We start from the raw sequence: 20,000 nt of genomic DNA on the forward strand, positions 1-20,000 counted from the left end.
TTTATGCAGCAGACACTTGTTCCCGTATGTTTTGCCCAGAACGCTGCACACTGGCGCCCTCTGCCTGATCACACCAGCCAGTGCCCAGGGTTTAGAAAAGCAACAATGGATCACACACAGCTGCTGCTGCCACAACAAACACACTGCAACCTACAAGAGTGTGAGCCTGTATTGGAGGAAAACATCCCAAATGATATGAGATCCCAGGAGATTCCTCACCGGGGACAGGACTGAGGACACACACACTTTGGGATGAAGACTCCTTCCTCCTGAACCACCTGACACCAGGATCCTGCTGGACTGTGACACTTCAGCAGCTCACACAGCTTCTCTGAAACACAAGGAAACATTGTTTTAGGGATGGTTGTTCCTGTTTTCCTGATTACAGGTGGGCTCTTCCAGGTCAATCACTCCTGACTCAGCCTGCCAGTCATTACTGAGGGTTCTGGGTGAGAGCAGTGATGTGTCTCTGATGATGGCTCTGTTTGTTAAAGATGAAGATCTAGAGGGTGAAGAGTGAATGACGTAACCAGCAGCTATTATGACTCTAAACTCTCGTGTCAGAAACACGTTGTACACATGTGTGAGACACAATGGAAGGAAGGACATCGTGACAATCTTTGATTTGTTTTGAAACCAAACTCTGAACACATTCTATTTTATGAACATTGTGTTTCAATTATTGCTTTAGAAAGTCTTTTTCTTTGATAGTGAAACGTAAGATGAGTGTGTGTTTGTTGTGTTCAGTCCTTTTCCATGTCATTTGCACTCAGCATAGTAAAGTTGAGCTGCATATTTGGGGAAAGTTCACATAATTAACTTTAATAACTGGAGACTCTCTTCATCATTGTTTTGCAAAAACTGAAAATATTTATTCTGCACTCAAAAGGCAAAAGACAAACATCACAAGTGTGTGAAGGAGAAGCTGCAGACACACACACACACACACACACACACCTGCTGCTGCCATCAGAGGACAGACAGATGAGATGACACCTGTCTCTCCTCTGAACCTACCTGGGTCCACTCGGCCTATGTAGGGTCTCAGGCTCTCCTCTGCTTGTCTCTGTCTTCGCTGTGCTCTGCCTCCCTGACACACACACACACACACACACACACACACACACACACACACACACACACACAGCGGCGCGTTACAGTGAGAAAGTAAACGACTCAATAAACCGATACAAGTCTCTAACTGTGCTGTCAATCACAGCGCATCTTTTCCGCGGTACTCGCTCCAAATGATTGTGTAGTCGATGTACCTGGCGTTGTTGCACACACAGAGCTGATGCGCCATTCTAATTGAGTTTGTGATTGAGTCCAGGCCAGGTAAGGGGGGAGAGGGAGCGGTTACTTCCTGCTCAGATCTGACCAATCACAGAACAGTTGGCAAGCGCGTGGTGTTTGTTTACAAATGTTGGACCGCAAATAGAACCGCGGATTTTGATCACAAACTAAAAGGTTTCTCTTCTTATATTCCTGTTTTTATGGCTCAGAGGCAGAGAGGATCAATATGAGTCCCGGACCTAAAGTTGAATTCTCATATTACAGTCCCTCATTTAGTTTGTTATGTGTCTTAATTCCATCATTTCATTTCCTTCTCCATCTTCAGCGTATCTCCACAGGACCTTCCTGCTTAAATAAAGGATGAGTAGAAATTCCAGCACTAATATTCCCTAAACTTTGTAGTCGGAGCCAGGCTCCACATCTGGCTCCCAGATCAGATGAGAAACAGGTGCATGGCTGAGCCGACACACTGGAGCTTCTCTGCACTCAGCGACGGCCATTTAACACCCAACAACCCCCGTTACAGTAACAGCAAACAGATGGGACCTGCTGTCTCTCATGATGCTGAGCACTTTCTCCTTTTGTTTACATGCCTAACTTCGTAATGGATGTTTATTTGAAGTTGGAAAATGTCCATGGATCTATCAAGCTTTGTTCCAGGCTGTAAGTCTTTCAGGATCCACTCACCTTAGCTGTGTGAGTGTGAAGGGTCAGGAGCAGAAAGAAGGCAAAGGTCACGTTTAGCTTCATGTCTGGGACGTCCTGATGCTGAATGTCTCTATGGGGACAAACAGGACATCATGACACACAGCAGCATTCTAGAGTGGCATCCGTCTGCCACTTTGACATATCACTTTACTCAGGCTGTGCTCTTGTAATGGCTGTGTGTCTTTCATCCCTCCTGTGCAGCGTATTTGGTGTCATTTGCAGTGTTATTACTCCATCTCCAGATATTCCAGTCATGCAGCAGGAGACAATGCAACTCATTGAGCCCCAAGAAAACAACAGCCTTCCATCAGGACGGAAACACAGGGTTGAATTACACTGAGAGGAGATTTAGGAAGTCATTACAGTCTTAACCAATCATTCTCTATCCCACTGACTGCTTAGAAACACACACACACACACACACACACACACACACACACACACACACACACACACACACACACACACACACACACACACACACACACACACACATCTTACCAGAGCTTCAGTGGGTTCCTTCCTCAGTTGTTGCTCTCTTGTTCTTCTTCTCCTTTGTCTCCAAGTTGCCAGCTCTCTTCTTCTATCCGTCTAACCGACTCCAGGGAGAGGATTTTTTTTTTTTTATATCAACTTTCTTCAGCAGTCTTCACTTGAACCTTCTATTTTTACATTCTTGCCTTATCTAACCTCCCCTCTTCTCCAGTCTGTGTGAATCCACGTGTCCTACTTTTGGTTACAGTAGTTACCTGTTAATATTGCATTGAGTGTGCAGCATGCAAATTTTGAAATTAATGTCAGAGAGGGAGGGAGAGAGAGAAAGAGAGAGAGAGAGAGAGAGAGAGAGAGAGAGAGAGAGAGAGAGAGAGTGGTTCTCATTGAAGTTGGCACCAGTCCACAGATGCATGCAAGCCAGAGGGAACACATGGTTGCCTCTTTTGTTTGCTGTATAGCTCTCATATTCTCTCTGTAAAAATTCTCCCCCTAACACACGCACACGCACACGCGCACAGACACACACACACACACACACACACACACACACACACACACACACACACACACACACACACACACACACACACACAATAAACACTATGATAATAAGGATTATACTGACCCCTACTGGTCATATGGGCCAATAACAATTCATTTATTTTATATACTTGCAGCATTAGATTTAGACAGAAAATTCTATTACTTGATTACTCCAGCAACAACTGATGATTATGATCCTATTATTGCGAGCTAAATGAGGTTAAAATACCTAATATCTTTATTTATCTTGCCCTTCACATGTCCTGTATTGTGTCATCATTTTGGATCTGCATATCTGTAAATGAGAATTTATATGGAATTGAATGTGACTCCTATCATACGGTCATTGATTTTTAAATGACTCCAACAATATCATATATTCTTTTATGATCCTCTGCAAATAACACGAGTCCCACAGTCTGTCTGTAAAGTCAAGCACAGATAAGATAAGAGGCCTTGTCTTAACTGTACATGTAAGACAGTATGTTATGCATTTACTTAGAGATAAACAGATTTCCTTCAGGATTATAATACTTAACTCTTTGAATAACACATTATACGCCGTGTAAGATAATACATCTATATTTTTTAAATCACTTTATTTCTTGGAAAAGGGTTCTAAATCACATTACTGTAACGTGTGTGCGTGTGTGTGTGTGTGTGTGTGTGTACACGTGATAACCATGTTTATGTCAGGGTGTATCCCTGCAGGTTAACTCTCTTATCTGTATCTATTGTTGTTGTTGACGTCGATCATCGCACGCGGGCTCAGCCTCATACAGTCACTCACTGACGCTGAGGCTCCGCCCACTGGGAGGCGAGCGGCGCGCTCCGTAGCGTCCGGAGTGTTTCGGGAAGTCGCTCGCGCGTGTAGATGGAGTTCCACCAGCAGCTGGACGCCGCGTCGCTTCTGATGGAGGAAGCCTCAGCATTCACACACTCAGGTATGTTTCATCATGACGTGAGACGTGTGTGTGTGTGTGTGTGTGTGAGAGCCGCTGTGAGTGTGTCAGCTGACCACACACACACACACACCCAGGCGTGGAGAGTCCCGCATGTATATGTATCGATTCGAGTTTAATATGAAGACGAAATGTCGCAAATATCCGCGTCGCTTTCCAGCATCTGGATCATCTGTCTCATGTTTGTTGCTCACGGGTTTGCGTTTCTTTCCAACAACTGCGCCCCGCATGTTCCGGCTGCTTACAAGTCCTGTCGCCGCTACATTAACCCTTTCACGTCCCGTCCCGTCCTGTTTACATGGCGTGAAGCCCCGTCATGGTGCTAAAGCCTGGAGTAAAGAAGTGATGGTGTTTAGTTGTTTAGTTGACTTATCGATGCTGTTTGTGCCGGGGGAGCGTGTGATATGAAAGCCTGGTGTCCTGTGAGGATGAAGAGGCCACGTTGTGCCCTGGAAGAGTCACTGAGCCATGAATCAGCCTGAACCTTTATGTAACAGGCCTATGAAGTGATTGCTACTCATCATAAAGCAGATGTTGGTCTCCCTGATGTACAATAACAGCAGCATCACTTAATGTTGCTGCTCAGTATGATTACATGTGCTACTGTTAAATGCATTTTGTATGTTTACATCAATATTTAAGGATAATTAAATAGGAGACCTAATCTGACAGATAGAGAACTATTCAGCCTAACATTTTACCATCACAAGTTCATGTCTAAGCCCCCGCCCGGCAGGTTTGTGCCACGCTGTGCACCCCCGCACAGGCCTGGAGTTACTGTCAGTCAGCGCTGTCTCAATGCCATTTTAGGCGGTGATCTATGGGCTCAGACAGAGCAAAGCGCCCTGGCATCAACGCGCCAACACACATTAGGACAGGGGCGTCAGTGATTACTGCTCAGTGTAAGTGAGACTCCTCTGCTGCTCCTGTGTGTGGGTGGGGTAGGACATAAACACACACACACACATGCTCACCCACACATACATTTCCAAGTGTGTGTTCCTCAAGCACCTGTTGGCATGGTCCTTGGAACGCCACCTTGGTTGAGGGTGTGTTTACGATGAGACCCCCCCCCCCCCTACCCAACAACAGCTGAAAGTCTCCACTCTGCTACTTCCTGTCGCAGACCTCCCAAATTGCCGTGTAATATATAAGAGTGTGTCTAAGTTTGTGTGTCTGTCTGCCCCGCTATCTTTGTCATCAGCGTCAGTGTTCCTGCACGAACACACACGTTAGACACATAACTCTGCCACGGGCCAGACTGTGTGTATGTGTGTGTGTGTGTGTGTGTGCGTGGGATTGCTTAGTAGGCATTCCACGAAACCGTACCCCTGAAGACACTCAATGTCAGCAGATAAGATGTTAACGGAGCGCCCATTGGATGGCAGCAGCAGCTACTGGCAGTGCAGGGAAGTACTGAGTCATTGGTGGATCGGTGCCAAACACTTCAGACTAAGGGAGTGAGTGGAGAGCAAGGTGAGTCTTCAATAAGCCTGCAGGCTGCAATGACTGCAGTGGATGGATGCGGATGCTGTTTGTCCATTTCTATTTAAAATGGTCTATTTCCTGTGTGTGTGTCTGTCTGTCGCCGTACTGGCTGTAATGATGTCAGTTGCTGAATTGTTCCATGTTGTGGTGTGTTTGATGGTGAGTCTGATGATGTGACTGAGTTCTCTCTGATCCACCTTGCCCTTGTAGCCACACGTCTCTCTCTCTCTCTCTCTCTCTCTCTCTCTCTCTGTCATTAGCTACTATACTTAGCTGTGCTTATCAGGCTTCGCTCTGAACACAGGTTTGTATGAGCTCAGAATAGCTCAATGTGCTCTGGAGTGCAGACACGGGGCTCTCCCGTACCGACCGGGGCTCAAATGTTCCTTATGAAACGCTCCTCAAATATGAAACCGGGGCAAAACGTGCTTCTCTTTGCATTTCACTGGTTACACTTTACAGCTTGTTAATATGTCACAAGTTGAAACCTACAGTAGGTTGCTGAACGTGCACTCTGACTGTGGTATGGTGGAGTTTAGACCAGAAAGCAATAGAATACTTTGAACAGAGTGGAAGAGTGTTTCAGCACAGAGTCACAGGGTTAACTTATTGTTCATGTATAACTTTAGACAGAGACTGACAGGCTCTGATGAGACTCTTCTCATCCTCTCTTTCTTGAACATTGAAAGGAGCCTGTTGTTAACCCATTAGAATGTTTGCACTCAGCAGGTGCTGCTTATTATTCTACCTGCACAGTCAGAACACAATAGCTTCTTCCTGTTGTCCTTTTCATTCTGTTTTGAAGAAGCTGTGGCAGAATAATGAATGGGTTGGGTGCCTGGCAGCAGTGGCAGATTCCCTCTTTTCATTGGCAATGAATAGCGTGCTTACACAGGTGTCATTAAGTACACAACACCGGCTGCTGCGCAATCATTGACTGGATGATGACATCCATTGACATATAATTACCTCCATTAAAATGTACCAGAGTCTGCAGCTTTGGTGAAGAGCGCTGACGTATTCAGGTGAAATGAATGATATGCTTGTGTCAGAAGTCTGTTTCCTTTGATTTCAGTGGTGTTTAAGAACTACCACCAGTTGGATCTCTGGTGTAATGCTTTGACCTTCTTCTCTATTCAGAGGTGGTTCATCCAGTAATCCTTTAAAAAAAACTGTAATCCTTCCAGCCTGTGAGTCATGTGATGCCCTGCAGCGTCTCTGTATCCTCAGAATGAGTCGTTGCACTGTATTATTTTGTGGTTATGCCTTAGCTAACGTGCTCATGACCGTGTGCTTTCTGTGTCTGCGTCACTCGTCTTTGACCTTTACTTTACTAGACTGAGAGTAGCGCTTCTTCTCAGTTTGGGTGGGCTGCTTTCTGAAGCCAAGGCGTGAAAATGACAATGTTTTTAAGATGAGTAACATTGTTCTCATCCTACTGGAATTGTTTTGATTTCATTCGCTGCTCCATCTTAGACAGGAAACACAATGTGCCTTCATAAGTCTGTCCTTAAGTAGTAAACACAGCGGCTGCTCCAAAGGCCCGATCCATGACGTCATCGTGGACACAGACATGCAGTTGGTATTCAAATATCACGTTTGCATGGCAGGTTGACCTGTAGCCGTATCTAATCTTGCCAAATAATGCTCCTCATTGTGTTACAGTGCGCTTCCAGCAATCCACACTTAAGGGAATATCTAGTGACAGCTCCACTATCTGTTGGTCCCTGAAGCATCTGGAAGGGGATTTCACCGTGCCCGCCTGTCTTTTGGAAAACTTAATCTGTAGTTTCTGTATTATCAGATGACCCAAGTCAAATTTCTGCTCTTTGCTGAAGTGAAGGATTGAAACGTATCAGAAAGGAGAGCGTTTGGAATTTGATTACAGTTAAACGCCAACTGTGAACTCATTCAAAGCTTTGTTCTCCCTGTCCTCAAGTGAGACAGACGGTCAGTTACTGCCTGGGTGAAGAGACTGAGAGAGGCACCGGAGAACAGAGGAGTAATATCCTGATGGACTGAATGGGAAGGAAGGAGGGACAGGAAAAGGAGGGAAGCAGGGTATGCAGGAAGTTGAGTTGACAGCAAGGAACAAGGCATTGTTTGCTCTCACACACACACACACACACACACACACACACACACACACACAGACACACACACACACACACATCTATGTAAAGTTTCCAGTTAAGACTGCGCCTCATTGAGGAGGAAGACCTGCCTGTGTTTAGTATTGTTACCTAAATTATTGTTTATCATTATTATTGAGGAGCCAGTCTCAGTTATTGAGCAGAGGATGAGCCCGAGGTGTGTTTCATGAATGCATGCCAGTGTGAAGACAAGGACGCTTAGACGGAAGAGAGAATGACGCCTTTCTGTATTGTAAACAAAGGCAGATCAGCCATGGGAGTTATAAACAACATCTAACATTCTGCCTCACAACACTCTTTGATTTCCATCATCTAACACAATGCACCCGGGTATTAAAGTTGCTTTGTCCCAATACATGCTGAAGGTTGCATCAAGTTCTTATATAAATAGACTTTGCACAGAGAGAAGAAGTTAGTAAAAGATCAGAGCAGCATTTCCTGTGTGTCGCTGATTCTTTTCAAAGTGTTTTGTCTGATTGTTCAGGGTTTATCCGGTGATTTCCTGGTAATTCTGCACTGCAAGTAACACATGAGAAAAGTGAGCTCACACACCCGGTTGCCCAAGCGACAGGGTGGAGTTTTTTCAAGGTCATGTTACATATTACATCATAATGTTTGCCACTGGATGTTTTTGTTACTGATGACAGCAAATGATTTAAATCACAAAGTATCAATCAAACAATACAAATGTCCCTGATTTGAGGGTAAGAATGACTTCAATTCACTTTACACACAAGTAAGAAAGTAAGTAAATGACCTCATTGAGGGTGATTGACACCTGTGCTGTTGCCGGGTCTCACCTATTAGCCTTCCTAGCCTCTGCGGTCAATCAGAAGGTGAGAATTAACCGGGGCTGTCAAGACCTGCAGTCTCCTCACAGCCAGGTTCAAGTCAAGGTCACACACCAGAGATGGAACCGACACCAGCATATTAGCTGAGTCATACACACACACATACTTAAAACTCAAATGGTAAAGCCTCTTGAGTGTATGTGTGTGTGTGTGGGAGAGAGAGAGAGAGTGGGGAAGAGAGCTGCGTCCAGGGAGAAATGTGATTATGGTGATGGGAGTGTGGACATCTGGGCTGCAGAGTCTAATCACATTTATCCAAGTCTTTCCTGGACCTATATTTCTTGGCATCAGACCATTAAAGCCTGCAGGTTTGTTCTCAGGCATGAGTCAGACTGCATGACGAGGCCTTTCTCTCTCTCTCTCTGTGTCGTGACTATATTCAGCTGCTTGCTTTACAGTCAGAGCTTCCACTGAAACAACATAGAAGCTCATTTCTTCTGGAAGTCAGCCCTGAGTTCTGTTTCTGATCCGGTGGCCTATTGATTGATCAGCCTGGTGACATCACCCAGACACTTGTAAACAGGAGATATTGGAGGGGACCGGCAATGCGTCTATGGTTTTACTGCTGGCACTTAAAGGAAAATGGTTGACTGAGTGCAACCAGAACGCTGCCAACCATGAAATGAGGGAGGGAAATTGAATTCATACCGACTCTTTACGAGAACCACAACAAATCCCTCTTACTGGAGTCACCTTTCATGTGCAGCTGAGTGCTAGGCGGGATCCTTCCTCTTTATTATTCCCTCTGGTGATTCTGGGACATTATGGAGCTGCATCCACAGTAGAAATTGCCACTTTGGCGCTCTGACAAATGTCCCGTTCTCGGGGATCTTCTGGCTCTGGTCTCGTGTTGTTCCCATACTTGCTTGCGTACTTGAGAAGGCGGCGAACTACGAAACACTACAAATACATCCACTAGGAGGGAACATGAGAGATCACACATTACTCCTTGTTGTTGTTGTTGGAATAACTTGGAAAGTGTTTCCTGGCTGTTTCTGCACCCTGATCAATATTTTGTTGACATGATTCCACATTGCTTGAGCTGAATCATGCTGAGCCCCGTAGCTGTGATCAGCTGTGATCTCCTACAGTACAGTCACTAATACTTACTTTGAAGTACTTTTACACTTAATAAGCACTTTGGGGTGTGAATCTGAATCTGCAGCTGACCTGACCTTGCTGATAAGAAGTAAACAGAACTGTTGCTATGGTGTTGCTATGCAGAGCAGCATATTTGTTGCATATCAGTTATGGGAACAAACAGAAGACGGGAGATTTGGAGTTGGGGGGTATACCACAACTCCTCTCCTTCTCCTTCTCCTTCTCCTTCTCCTTCTCCTTCTCCTTCTCTTTCTCTTTCTCCGTCTCCTCTCCTCTCCCCTCCTTCTCCTCACAGCAGACTGGGTGGGGCTCTTAAAAGATGCCCTATCAAATATTAAAAACCCCCATGAAGGCTCTGCTCTCTCCACCCACACACCCGTCGGCACACACACACACACACACCAGCGTTGTGCCACAGTTGAGTCACTCACATTGAGTGCGATTGTAGCAGAGCTGTATATAGGCGAGCAGACAGCCTCTTCCTGTTCCTGTGCTGGACTCTCTGCCGGGCGCTGCCTCTCTCTCAGTTCAGATGATGGAGGAATCAAAGCACAGCAGTAATTCACTGAGTTAAGGTAAAACTTTAAAAACACTTACACTCAACTTTTAGGAAGAAAAACTTGAATCCCAGTGAGGAATGTGTCTGATTGTGTAAAGGTCACATGGTGTGTTGTTGTCTCACTGTAGAAAGGAAAAGGTGCCACACCTCTCTCTCTCTCTCTCTTCTCTCTCTACTCTCTCTCTCTCTGTCTCTCTCTCTCTCTCTCTCTCTCTCCCTCTCTCTTTGTCATCTGATCTGCCTCAGTTAGTACGCAGCATTAGCGTTCTGCCCGTGCCGTCTCATTGGATTAGCGTCACCGTGCGTTCCATGCAAGTCAGGCCGGTATCGCTTTCACTCAATACACATTAGCCTAGCATCAGTGTTGCTCTCAGCCCCGGATCATTCTGTTAGCCTCGGCCAATGGCGGTGTGATCATCTGAGCTGTGGTCTGCTGCTTCCTTGTCCTGGGATGACTGGCCGGCTCGTTACTCCATTCAAAAGGTCTTCATAGTATGCAGTGTGAGTCTCATGTTGGTTGTGTCAGATTTCCAGGCCGTGCTCTTCATCCTCTCTACGTTTCATTCACCAGGATGCCGACTGCAGACTTTCCTTGGATTTGAATTCGAGTCTTCTATGACTTAGACAATAGTGCGACTACTTAGTATTGTGGTCTAATTGCTTTTCCAACAACTGTCTGTTTGTCTTCCAGCACAGACAGCTGGAGGACACACTGGGCTTTTTATGATACTGCTGATATAATTATCGATCCAAACAATTGATTAGCTCTCCGCTGTGATAGATGGACACTCCAAGATGGACAGGGAGAGCTAGTTAGAGGGAAGGGAAGGGAGGCACAGAGGGGTTTGCATCATGACAAGAACCAATTAACTCCCTCACTGTATCCTCCCTCCATCCTGTCTCTCCTTTACTCCCTCACTGTATCCTCACTCCATCCTGTCTCTCCTTTACTCCCTCACTGTATCCTCACTCCATCCTGTCTCTCCTTTACTCCCTCACTGTATCCTCACTCCATCCTGTCTCTCCTTTACTCCCTCACTGTATCCTCCCTCCATCCTGTCTCTCCTTTACTCTCTCACTGTATCCTCACTCCATCCTGTCTCTCCTTTACTCCCTCACTGTATCCTCCCTCCATCCTGTCTCTCCTTTACTCCTTTACTCCCTCACTGTATCCTCACTCCATCCTGTCTCTCCTTTACTCCCTCACTGTATCCTAACTCCATCCTGTCTCTCCTTTACTCCTTTACTCCCTCACTGTATCCTCACTCCATCCTGTCTCTCCTTTACTCCCTCACTGTATCCTCACTCCATCCTGTCTCTCCTTTACTCTCTCCTTGTATCCTCACTCCATCCTGTCTCTCCTTTACTCCCTCCCTGTATCCTCACTCCATCCTGTCTCTCCTTTACTCCCTCACTGTATCCTCACTCTATCCTGTCTCTCCTTTACTCCCTCACTGTATCCTCACTCCATCCTGTCTCTCCTTTACTCCCTCACTGTATCCTCACTCCATCCTGTCTCTCCTTTACTCCCTCCCTGTATCCTCACTCCATCCTGTCTCTCCTTTACTCCCTCACTGTATCCTCACTCCATCCTGTCTCTCCTTTACTCCCTCACTGTATCCTCACTCCATCCTGTCTCTCCTTTACTCCCTCACTGTATCCTCACTCCATCCTGTCTCTCCTTTACTCCCTCACTGTATCCTCACTCCATCCTGTCTCTCCTTTACTCCTTTACTCCCTCACTGTATCCTCACTCCATCCTGTCTCTCCTTTACTCCCTCACTGTATCCTCACTCCATCCTGTCTCTCCTTTACTCCCTCACTGTATCCTGACTCCATCACTTCTCTTCACAGTCCAGAGGTATTACAGTTAATGTAGCCAAACATAACAAAGTCTCCAAACTTTACCCAGGAATGTAACTTTCTTTTCTCAAAAACTCCAAATTGTCCCTCAGTCTGAGCCTGAATGAGTTGTGTGTATTAGACTGTGCTAGATTGGAGACCTAAGAGTGCGATGATAGGCTCCAGACCCTGGTGACCTCGCACTGGACAATGGATGGGAAAACTGACTGATTGGGCCTTAAGCTGCTCCCTTGTACACACTGGCCTCTACTTCAATGTCCTGTGCCATGTTGGCTGTAGCCTGCACGTGGTCGCCGTGGTAGCAGTGTGGTTTGGCGCTTGTGCCCACGTCCCTGTGGTGTCGTAGGTTCTAACATCGATATAACCCCCCCCCTCCATGATCTACAGTGGATCGCTCTTAGATTTCAACTGTATGAATAAAATCAAATAAAGCCGCCGCCCCCTTTCCTCAAACTCTTAAACATGTAGGTAACTTCCTGTAGAAGAGATGGATGTGGCCTGACACTCTGCTGTACTGCTGAGCCATGGTGCTGAGGATTTGTGGTGATAGGAAGCTGTGAGCATTGGGAGATGAGGACAGACTGGGGGGGGATAAACTGGGACGGGGGGATTTATTGTGTGAAGTAGAACTTCTCCATTCATGCGTAGCCTCACTGACCCAATAGATCAGAGCCCCGGGCCGTCACATTCTATCTGCCTCCGTCCTGTTGCTGATGAAGAATGCATCTCTGCAGCGTCCAGAGGGCCAGAAGGTTTTCCTAGAAAAACTGAATGACCTCATTCTGACCGATGCTTTTTTTCCCAGTCTTCCCGTGTCTCTGCCAGGTACTGTCTCACTGCCCGACTCACTGGCAGACAGGAAGACAGGAAGCTGTGGTTCCCATTATGCTGGGATGGAAGAAGAGACGCAGATTCTATTTTCCGCACCATTCATCATTCACCATTCACACACTTCGATCTGTGTGGGATGAGTCCAGGGACGGACAGAACCTTTTAGGGTCCTAACCCCCCTGCCCCCCAACAACACAATGACATCAGCCCAGGTTGTCTTGTACGATTGTAGTTGAACAACAACAACAACATTTACTCTGCCTCATAGGTCTACGCTTCTCAAAAACAAAGATTGAGCAGTTGAAAGCTTTCCAGTAAATAATTAAAGGGTTTTTATTACCAACACCATCAGAAGCTGTTGATATGTTGAAATGACTAAACCACCATGGGGGCCTCTGGCTGCTCTGGGGCCTCTGGCTGCTCTGGGGCCTCTTAGCAGCTGCTCTGCCTGTCTCATGCCTGACCTCCCTTTCTTAGTCATTTTCTTTCTTCCTGCTTGTGAATCCATCAGAGAAATACAAGTGCATGAATGATGGAAGCACACACACTTGACTTCATTCAATTGATTTTCCATTGCAGTCTTCTTCTGCAGCTATCAGACATTTGTCATCACTTCCACCATCAAAGTTCCCTGTGCAGTGCAGAGATGCAGCATGCACCTAGCTGGCCCGGGTTCATGCATGGATGAGCACCAGCCTGCTCCTGGATGTTAGCAACGTTGTGTGATAATGATCTGCAGCACTTCACTCTGGGGGAGGGGCAGACCTCTGACAGAGGAGCATCTGACAGATGGCCTGCATGCTTTACTGCCCTACCTCTGAATGTGAGTCATGATGTTTCTATCTGACCTCTTTAGATGCACCGTGTCTCCGTATACACTCATGTTTACACAGCTCATGTAGGGCTGCTTGTACGGCAGATGTACTTATGTTTATACCTGTTGCTCCATTAGACATGTTAAGACCTCAACTTTGCTCCATTTGCTTCCTTCCTGTGGTTAGAGGCTTGACACTCTTTACCACCCTATGCTGTTCACATCAGTCCAGCTGTTGTGACAGAAAAGTACAAGATAGTGTAAATGATACAACGAGGTGTTTGGATGTGGGATGGCTCAAAGAGAATTGAAGCTGAATAGTGCAAACAGCAGTAGAGATATTTCCCAGAGGCTGCTTGATCAGGCGGTTGACCCACATGGGAAACGTTTGCCACAACAGTGTGCGTGTGGAATTGCGACTATGTGACAGTTATGTGCCGCTCTAGATATGAATGAAGCTGGAAAGACCCTGGATCTCACACTGGCAGTAGATACAACTCTAATGTAATTCCCACTCACCAAGCGCACACACACACAGATACACACAGCTGCCCACACATACACACACCCCTTCCCCGGGGCAAAGAGGCTTTGCCTGCTCTGTGTGCAGAGGCTGACCCGATTGTTTTCCTGTGTAATAGCGGAGGTCGGAGTGTGTACATCCCCTTGTGTGTGTGTGTGTTTGTGAAGCAGATTAGGGTGTGTATGTGCGTGGAAATGTGGGACAGCGTCTAGAATAGGAGATTCACCTCGTAGAGCATCTCCCATCTCCCCTCCCCCTCATAAACAGACTGTATTATTGCTGAAGTATCCAGTGAAGTATCCGGCCCCCCTGACTGTGGGACTCCCTTTGTGTTCAGCTCAGTATTCTGCAGACATTTGTTTGGTAATTGTTGTTGCTGGATCTCTTTGGCCCTCGCCTGCCGTCTGGATCGCACCATTATTTCTTATTCTTCACAAGACGAATGGCCGTAACATTCAGGTGACCCAACAACCCAGTAACAAGCGCCGCATGGCTGATAGGAAGTGAATGAACATAATGTTGACTAAATGATAGTGTTTGGCCTCCTTTGGCTTCAGGTGCCCTACATCCTTCATTCACCATTCACAGGATCTTGGCTGCCTTCCCAGCATTGGTGTCCTCTTGTTCCCCTCACCCACTCTCTTCTTAGCCAGGCGTGTTTGTGCCATTTTCTCCAGAATCCATGCCAGGAACAAGTCATGTGCAAAACCTCTCTGATCTCCCTCTCATGCAACCGCAACCATGTGAACGCATGGAGGCAGACGTGCCACGATGAAGACGGAACGTACAGAAAGACTCCTACAGGAGACATGAGGGCATGGTTACATACTGTCTTCATGTGTGTGTGTGTGTGTCTGCCTTTTCTGGCATATGTTGCTCAGCTATGTTTGACCTTCTGCTTTCACTCAACATGTAATCAACATGTGTGTGTGTGTGTGTGTTTTGGCAGGATAACAACAGATTTTCAAGAGATTGTGTGTCTCTCGAGTTTGTCAGTGTCTCAAGCTGTTTTACACCTACTTAAATTCTCTCTCTCTCTCTCTCTCTCTCTCTCTCTCTCTCTCCCTCTCTCTCTCTCTCTCTCTCTTGCAGTTGTCTTCCTGCAGTTGTGTGGGAGTCCGTACCCCTCCATGCCTTTGTAGGCATGTAATGGAAGAAAAATCATCCATCAGATCTGCCATGGTATCCAGACTGCCTAAATTCGGTGGACGCTCTTCAGCCAGTGGCTCGGTCCCTTTGTCTAATGGTTCTTCACAGTCAACCACTCCCACCCAGGATGGCAAAACAACTCCCCCGGGAACACGGACTAATGGGGTGATCTGTACCTCTCCATTTTCCCTGAAATGGAAGAAAGATGAAGGGACTAACCCCTCCTGCCCCACCACTATTACATGCACAGGGGATAGATCTTCTGAAGACAAGGCTCAGACTCAGACTCAGACTCAGACTCAGAACTCTTCTTTGGGGAAGGAGCTGAAGAATTCCTCCCCAGTGACACCCAAGATGCGGAGGTCTGGTTGTTTAATGGTTGCTGTGTCCAGCCCCAAAGCTATTCCTAAGTACCCATCAAAGATGAGTCCAAAACTAGGAACTAAGTTGGGCCTGAGCCCACTCCATGGGGGTCCTAAGGTAGACCAGAATGGGTCTAGTAGAATGGGTCTTCCTGCTGGGCCTGAACCAGACTCCTGCCTTGCACGTTCAAAGTTACGCTCTCTTCGAAGCAGCTCTCAAGACAGCCTGTCTCATTCCGAAGACAACCTTCAAACCTTGACACAGGACAACATGGTCCGTTCAAACAGCTTCACCCACTTCAAGCAGATTCCCTCACCCACTAGCCAACCTATGACACGATCTTTCTCCTTCAACAGGGCTGTGGAACTGGCCAAGCCCCTGGCCAACACTCAACTCCAACCGCCCCGCAGTAGCTTCCTTAAACCCCCCCAAATGAGTAATGGGAGAGTGGGATTAGGGCTTGGAACCCTAAATGGGTTCCTTGGAGGAGCAGGTCTAAGCAGGGGACTTAAGAGCAGCAGAAGTCCTCCGGCTACCTCCTCTTTGCCCAACCCCTCAACTCTTCCAGTGCCCACTGGAGGAACTCCCAATGCTTTGAGGAAGCCACTGCTCCCCAGCTGTGTCCTGAATAAGACATTAGGCAGCAGTGGAGGGTCTCTGGGCTACAGGCTGCCTCGCCCCGGGCAAGCCAAACAACAGAAGCCTCTTTTACCACCTTTGGTGAAGAGGGATGTCAGACCCACTGAAGAGGTAAAAGACACAGAGCCAACAGGTGAGGCAGAAAAAGCAGAGTCTCACACTGACAGCGACACAAGCTCTGGGGGAGAAGGAAGAGGAAGAGGAGGGGATGAGCAGTGTGCTCGCCAGGCAGCGGGGGAGACCGTGGATGAAATGTCCTTTTCTTCAGCCTCCTCTCTAGACAGAGGTGACACCAGTGAGGAATATCTGGATGACTTTGAAAGAGTGGGAGATGCACTCAGTGACGGGTTTCTGCTTGACATCAAGGAACAAGACAGTGCCCAGAAGCACTTACGCAGCTTCCTCAGGGAGACCATGGAATGGGGCCCTGTGGGTTTGGCAGGTAAGAAATACAAGAGAACAGAATACAATGTGTACACACTTATAGTTTGATTCCATAACAGTGACCTAGAAAACTTGCTTCTGCAGGCCACACAGAGGAAATGGCTCTGCAGGAGTCCCGGGTACCCCTGGTGTTGTCTCCAGAGGGGAGTGATGTGCCTCAGGGTTCATCTCTGGAGCTTTCGCCCTCCAACAGCTCCGGTGGAACCTACATGTGGGACGAGGAGGGTCTGGAACCTCTCGGTGGACTTGGAACGCATCTGTGCGATAGCTATGATGACTCAGACCTCAACAGCATGGTGAGTTTCCATTGATTGATTGATTTCCAGCAAATTGATTGACAAAATGTTTCAGTAGTAAGAATATACTGTATAAAAAAGTAGAACCTAAGCATTTAAAGACGGATCGGTCTGTGGCTGAGGACTGAAAAGCAATGATGCTTTTGTAAAGTAGGTATATTTATTCATAAATGCTACACTCAATGCATATAATAGGAAAAGGTCCATAAACATTGACAAACACGTCTTAATGCATATTGCACACCACATGCATTCCCATTAAATTGTATTTCCCCTGATGGAAGGTTCACTAACCCTTATAATGCACTTTGGGGCCATTACAGAGCACATAAACACTATTTCTTTCTTTTCCCGAGGCTTTTTTCTTACATCTTTTGATACAGTTTACTGACTAACATAATACCATGGATCCATTTCTCTTCTAAACGTTTCCTCCTTCCTTTACTATCGGGATTAAACGAGCGGAGCAAAATCTGAATTGGAAAGTGAAGTAGTGTTCTCCCTCAGCCCGGTGGTTCCTCGTGGTCCTGCTGGACTCTGTGCTGCTTGATCTCTACGGAATGTTTCAAGAGCTTCAAATGAGCCGGATTAAAAATCTTGTAATCAGCTTTGTGTGTTTACTGCTTTTTCTCATAGGTGGATTTTGTCATGTGATGCTACAAAATGCAGGAATTGCAGGGAAAAAGTCAGGAATTGTAATGCATTTATCCTCCAATCACACGTGTGTAAGTAATAGGAGTAAGAGCTGGAGGCTTTAGGTAGGTGTGTGTGTGTGTGTGTGTGTATGGGTGCATGCCTCAGTCATGTGTATCTGATTGAGAGTCATTCAGTGTGTCTTAAGGGCTGCATGCATGCATACAGTATGTGAGCTAATATGAAATGGATTATCTGTCCTGTGACCAAACTCTCTGAGCTCTCAGGAATGAATCTAAGTCGACCGCAGGGCTTTCCCTAATGAATGGAACAAAGACACATACATCACCACGCTCCACCTCTGTATCAGCGTCATTCACACTGATCAGTCAATCAGCGCTTTGTGTTTGATTACCTGGAGCTCAACCAGGCGCTCTATACTGACACCTGATGGACAAATGGACAAACAGCAGCTCTTCATCATTGGAGTGGAGGTGATGAATTGTTTCTCCTTGGTGCTTGAAAAATGTAATTTGTTTTCATGGTCATCTTGTTTGAGCACAGTTTAAATGAATGAACAGAATAATATCACAGTCATACTGCATCACTGCAAGGACGGGCTGCATTCATTTATATTCATATTTGTGTTTGTGAATTCAGAGGTCTTATCAGTTGAGCTCTATGGTGACTGAACATATAATATGTGGACAGGGGCCCTTTAGTGAGATTCAATAGAGGATTAGGGAATAGAAATCTTGGCTCTGACATTGAGAGGGATGAGGAGCAGAGAGAGAGAGAGAGAGAGGGATGAGGAAAGAGGGAGAGAGAGTGTGTGACTGGTATGGGCTGTATGCCTGTGAGATGTATAACTGAGCTCTTTGATTAGAGGAAATGAGCCCACTGGAATTGGACGCATTGATCTGGCTATCATTCCCCTTTTCTGCTATTTTCCCTCCGTCTTATCTTTCTCTCTCTTTCACGTTCTGCCTCATCCATCGAGCAAATAGTCCCTCTTAATGAGCAAAAGAGAACCATCAATGTAATCCTCTAACAAAACAATGTCCGTGTCAGAGAGAGAGAGAGCCCTGATTCTCGGGGAATTTGTTCCGCACAAGCCAGCGTGTGGTGTGGAGCCCAAAGTCAGCCCGTCACACACACTCCTGTGTCACAGTGTGGTGAGGGAGGATCATTTTAATGATGCGCCCGTCGCTGCAGGGGCTTAGCACTGAGGCGTTTTGTTTGGTCTAAGTAAAGGAAAGCAGGTGGGAAGGCTGCCAAGGCTGTGCGGAGATGGGGGATGTGGCGCTCATCACAACGGATTAGATGACACAGGAGGAAAAAGTAAACTCGGGGCCAATTTTGATGACATCATGCGGTGAGGTTTGTTCTTTGGGTGAAATCCTCAAACTCCTCATGTGGTCGCGTTGCCATGGTGCAGTGGCGATCTTTGTCCACTTGGAGGCACTGTGCATCCTTAACATAACACAGTGTGTGGGTGCCTGAGAGTGTTCCTACATGCGGTGTGTGTGTGTGTGTGTGTGTGTGTGTGTGTGTGTGTGTGTGTGTGTGTGTGTGTGTGTGTGTGTGTGTGTGTGTGTGTGTGTGTGTGTGTGTGTGTGTGTGTGTGTGTGTGTGTGTGTGTGTGTGTGTGTGTGTGTGTGTGTGTGTGTGTGTGTGTGTGTGTGTGTGTGTGTGTGTTTTTCCTGGCTATATACGGCTCCATCTGCATTCATACGCCACCGTGCAAAATCAAGGGCTGGGTTACCTGAGCTCATAATAACATTCCCATGATGCACCGTGCAGCTCGCTACAGTACCGCCTCGCCAAAATTGCCACTTTTCCCAGTGCCTGTTAACGTTTTCCCTGGCCTCCATGCGATTCATCACGCACACACACACACCCGGGTAAGATTTATATAGAAGCTGATGAAGTGCTTGAGTTAAAATGAATAACACTCATAAATGCACAAGATCAGCACTTTTTTAATGTATTTTACCATCGCCAAACTGTGGATTAACTATTCAATCTGTAGACGAAGACTTATTCTGTGAGCTTCATCAAATTCAGTGCCATAGGAGTCACCTTCGGTGTGCTACTGCTACAAACACAGAAACATCTTTTTCTGTCTGTTCTTATACAGAATTGGACTTGATGAATCGACAACTCAGGGTTTATTGTGTTGGACAGCTGATTGGTTACTTCCTGTAGTTTGGGGGGGGGGGGGGCAAACTGAGGCTCTCTCCCCTCTTGTCAGTGTTGGAGCGGAGTGTGAGGATTTGTCCGGTCAAAATG

The 20,000-nt window shown here is 46.6% G+C and overlaps 1 protein-coding gene across 3 annotated transcripts in view; it reads left to right on the top strand.

Annotated features, from left to right (window-relative positions):
- The first annotated feature begins 3,886 nt into the window (after positions 1 to 3,886).
- ccser2a (coiled-coil serine-rich protein 2a) overlaps positions 3,887 to 20,000 on the top strand; it is a 47,706-nt gene continuing 31,592 nt past the window's right edge. For 2 of the 3 annotated variants that reach the window (XM_076159250.1, XM_076159268.1), the window contains exons 1-3: positions 3,887 to 3,983; positions 15,277 to 16,777; positions 16,864 to 17,075. In XM_076159250.1, the coding sequence (XP_076015365.1) occupies positions 15,334 to 16,777; positions 16,864 to 17,075 (1,656 nt within the window). In that variant the 5' untranslated portion in view covers positions 3,887 to 3,983; positions 15,277 to 15,333. Of the gene's footprint in view, positions 3,984 to 9,983; positions 10,170 to 15,276; positions 16,778 to 16,863; positions 17,076 to 20,000 lie in introns of those variants that run through there. The other variant, XM_076159260.1, reaches the window with a different exon arrangement.

The sequence above is a fragment of the Genypterus blacodes genome, unplaced genomic scaffold (assembly GCF_046128005.1).
Source record: "Genypterus blacodes isolate CSIRO-AG114 ecotype Tasmania unplaced genomic scaffold, CSIRO-AGI_Gbla_v1 ptg000010l_1, whole genome shotgun sequence".
In the NCBI taxonomy this organism is placed as follows: domain Eukaryota; kingdom Metazoa; phylum Chordata; class Actinopteri; order Ophidiiformes; family Ophidiidae; genus Genypterus; species Genypterus blacodes.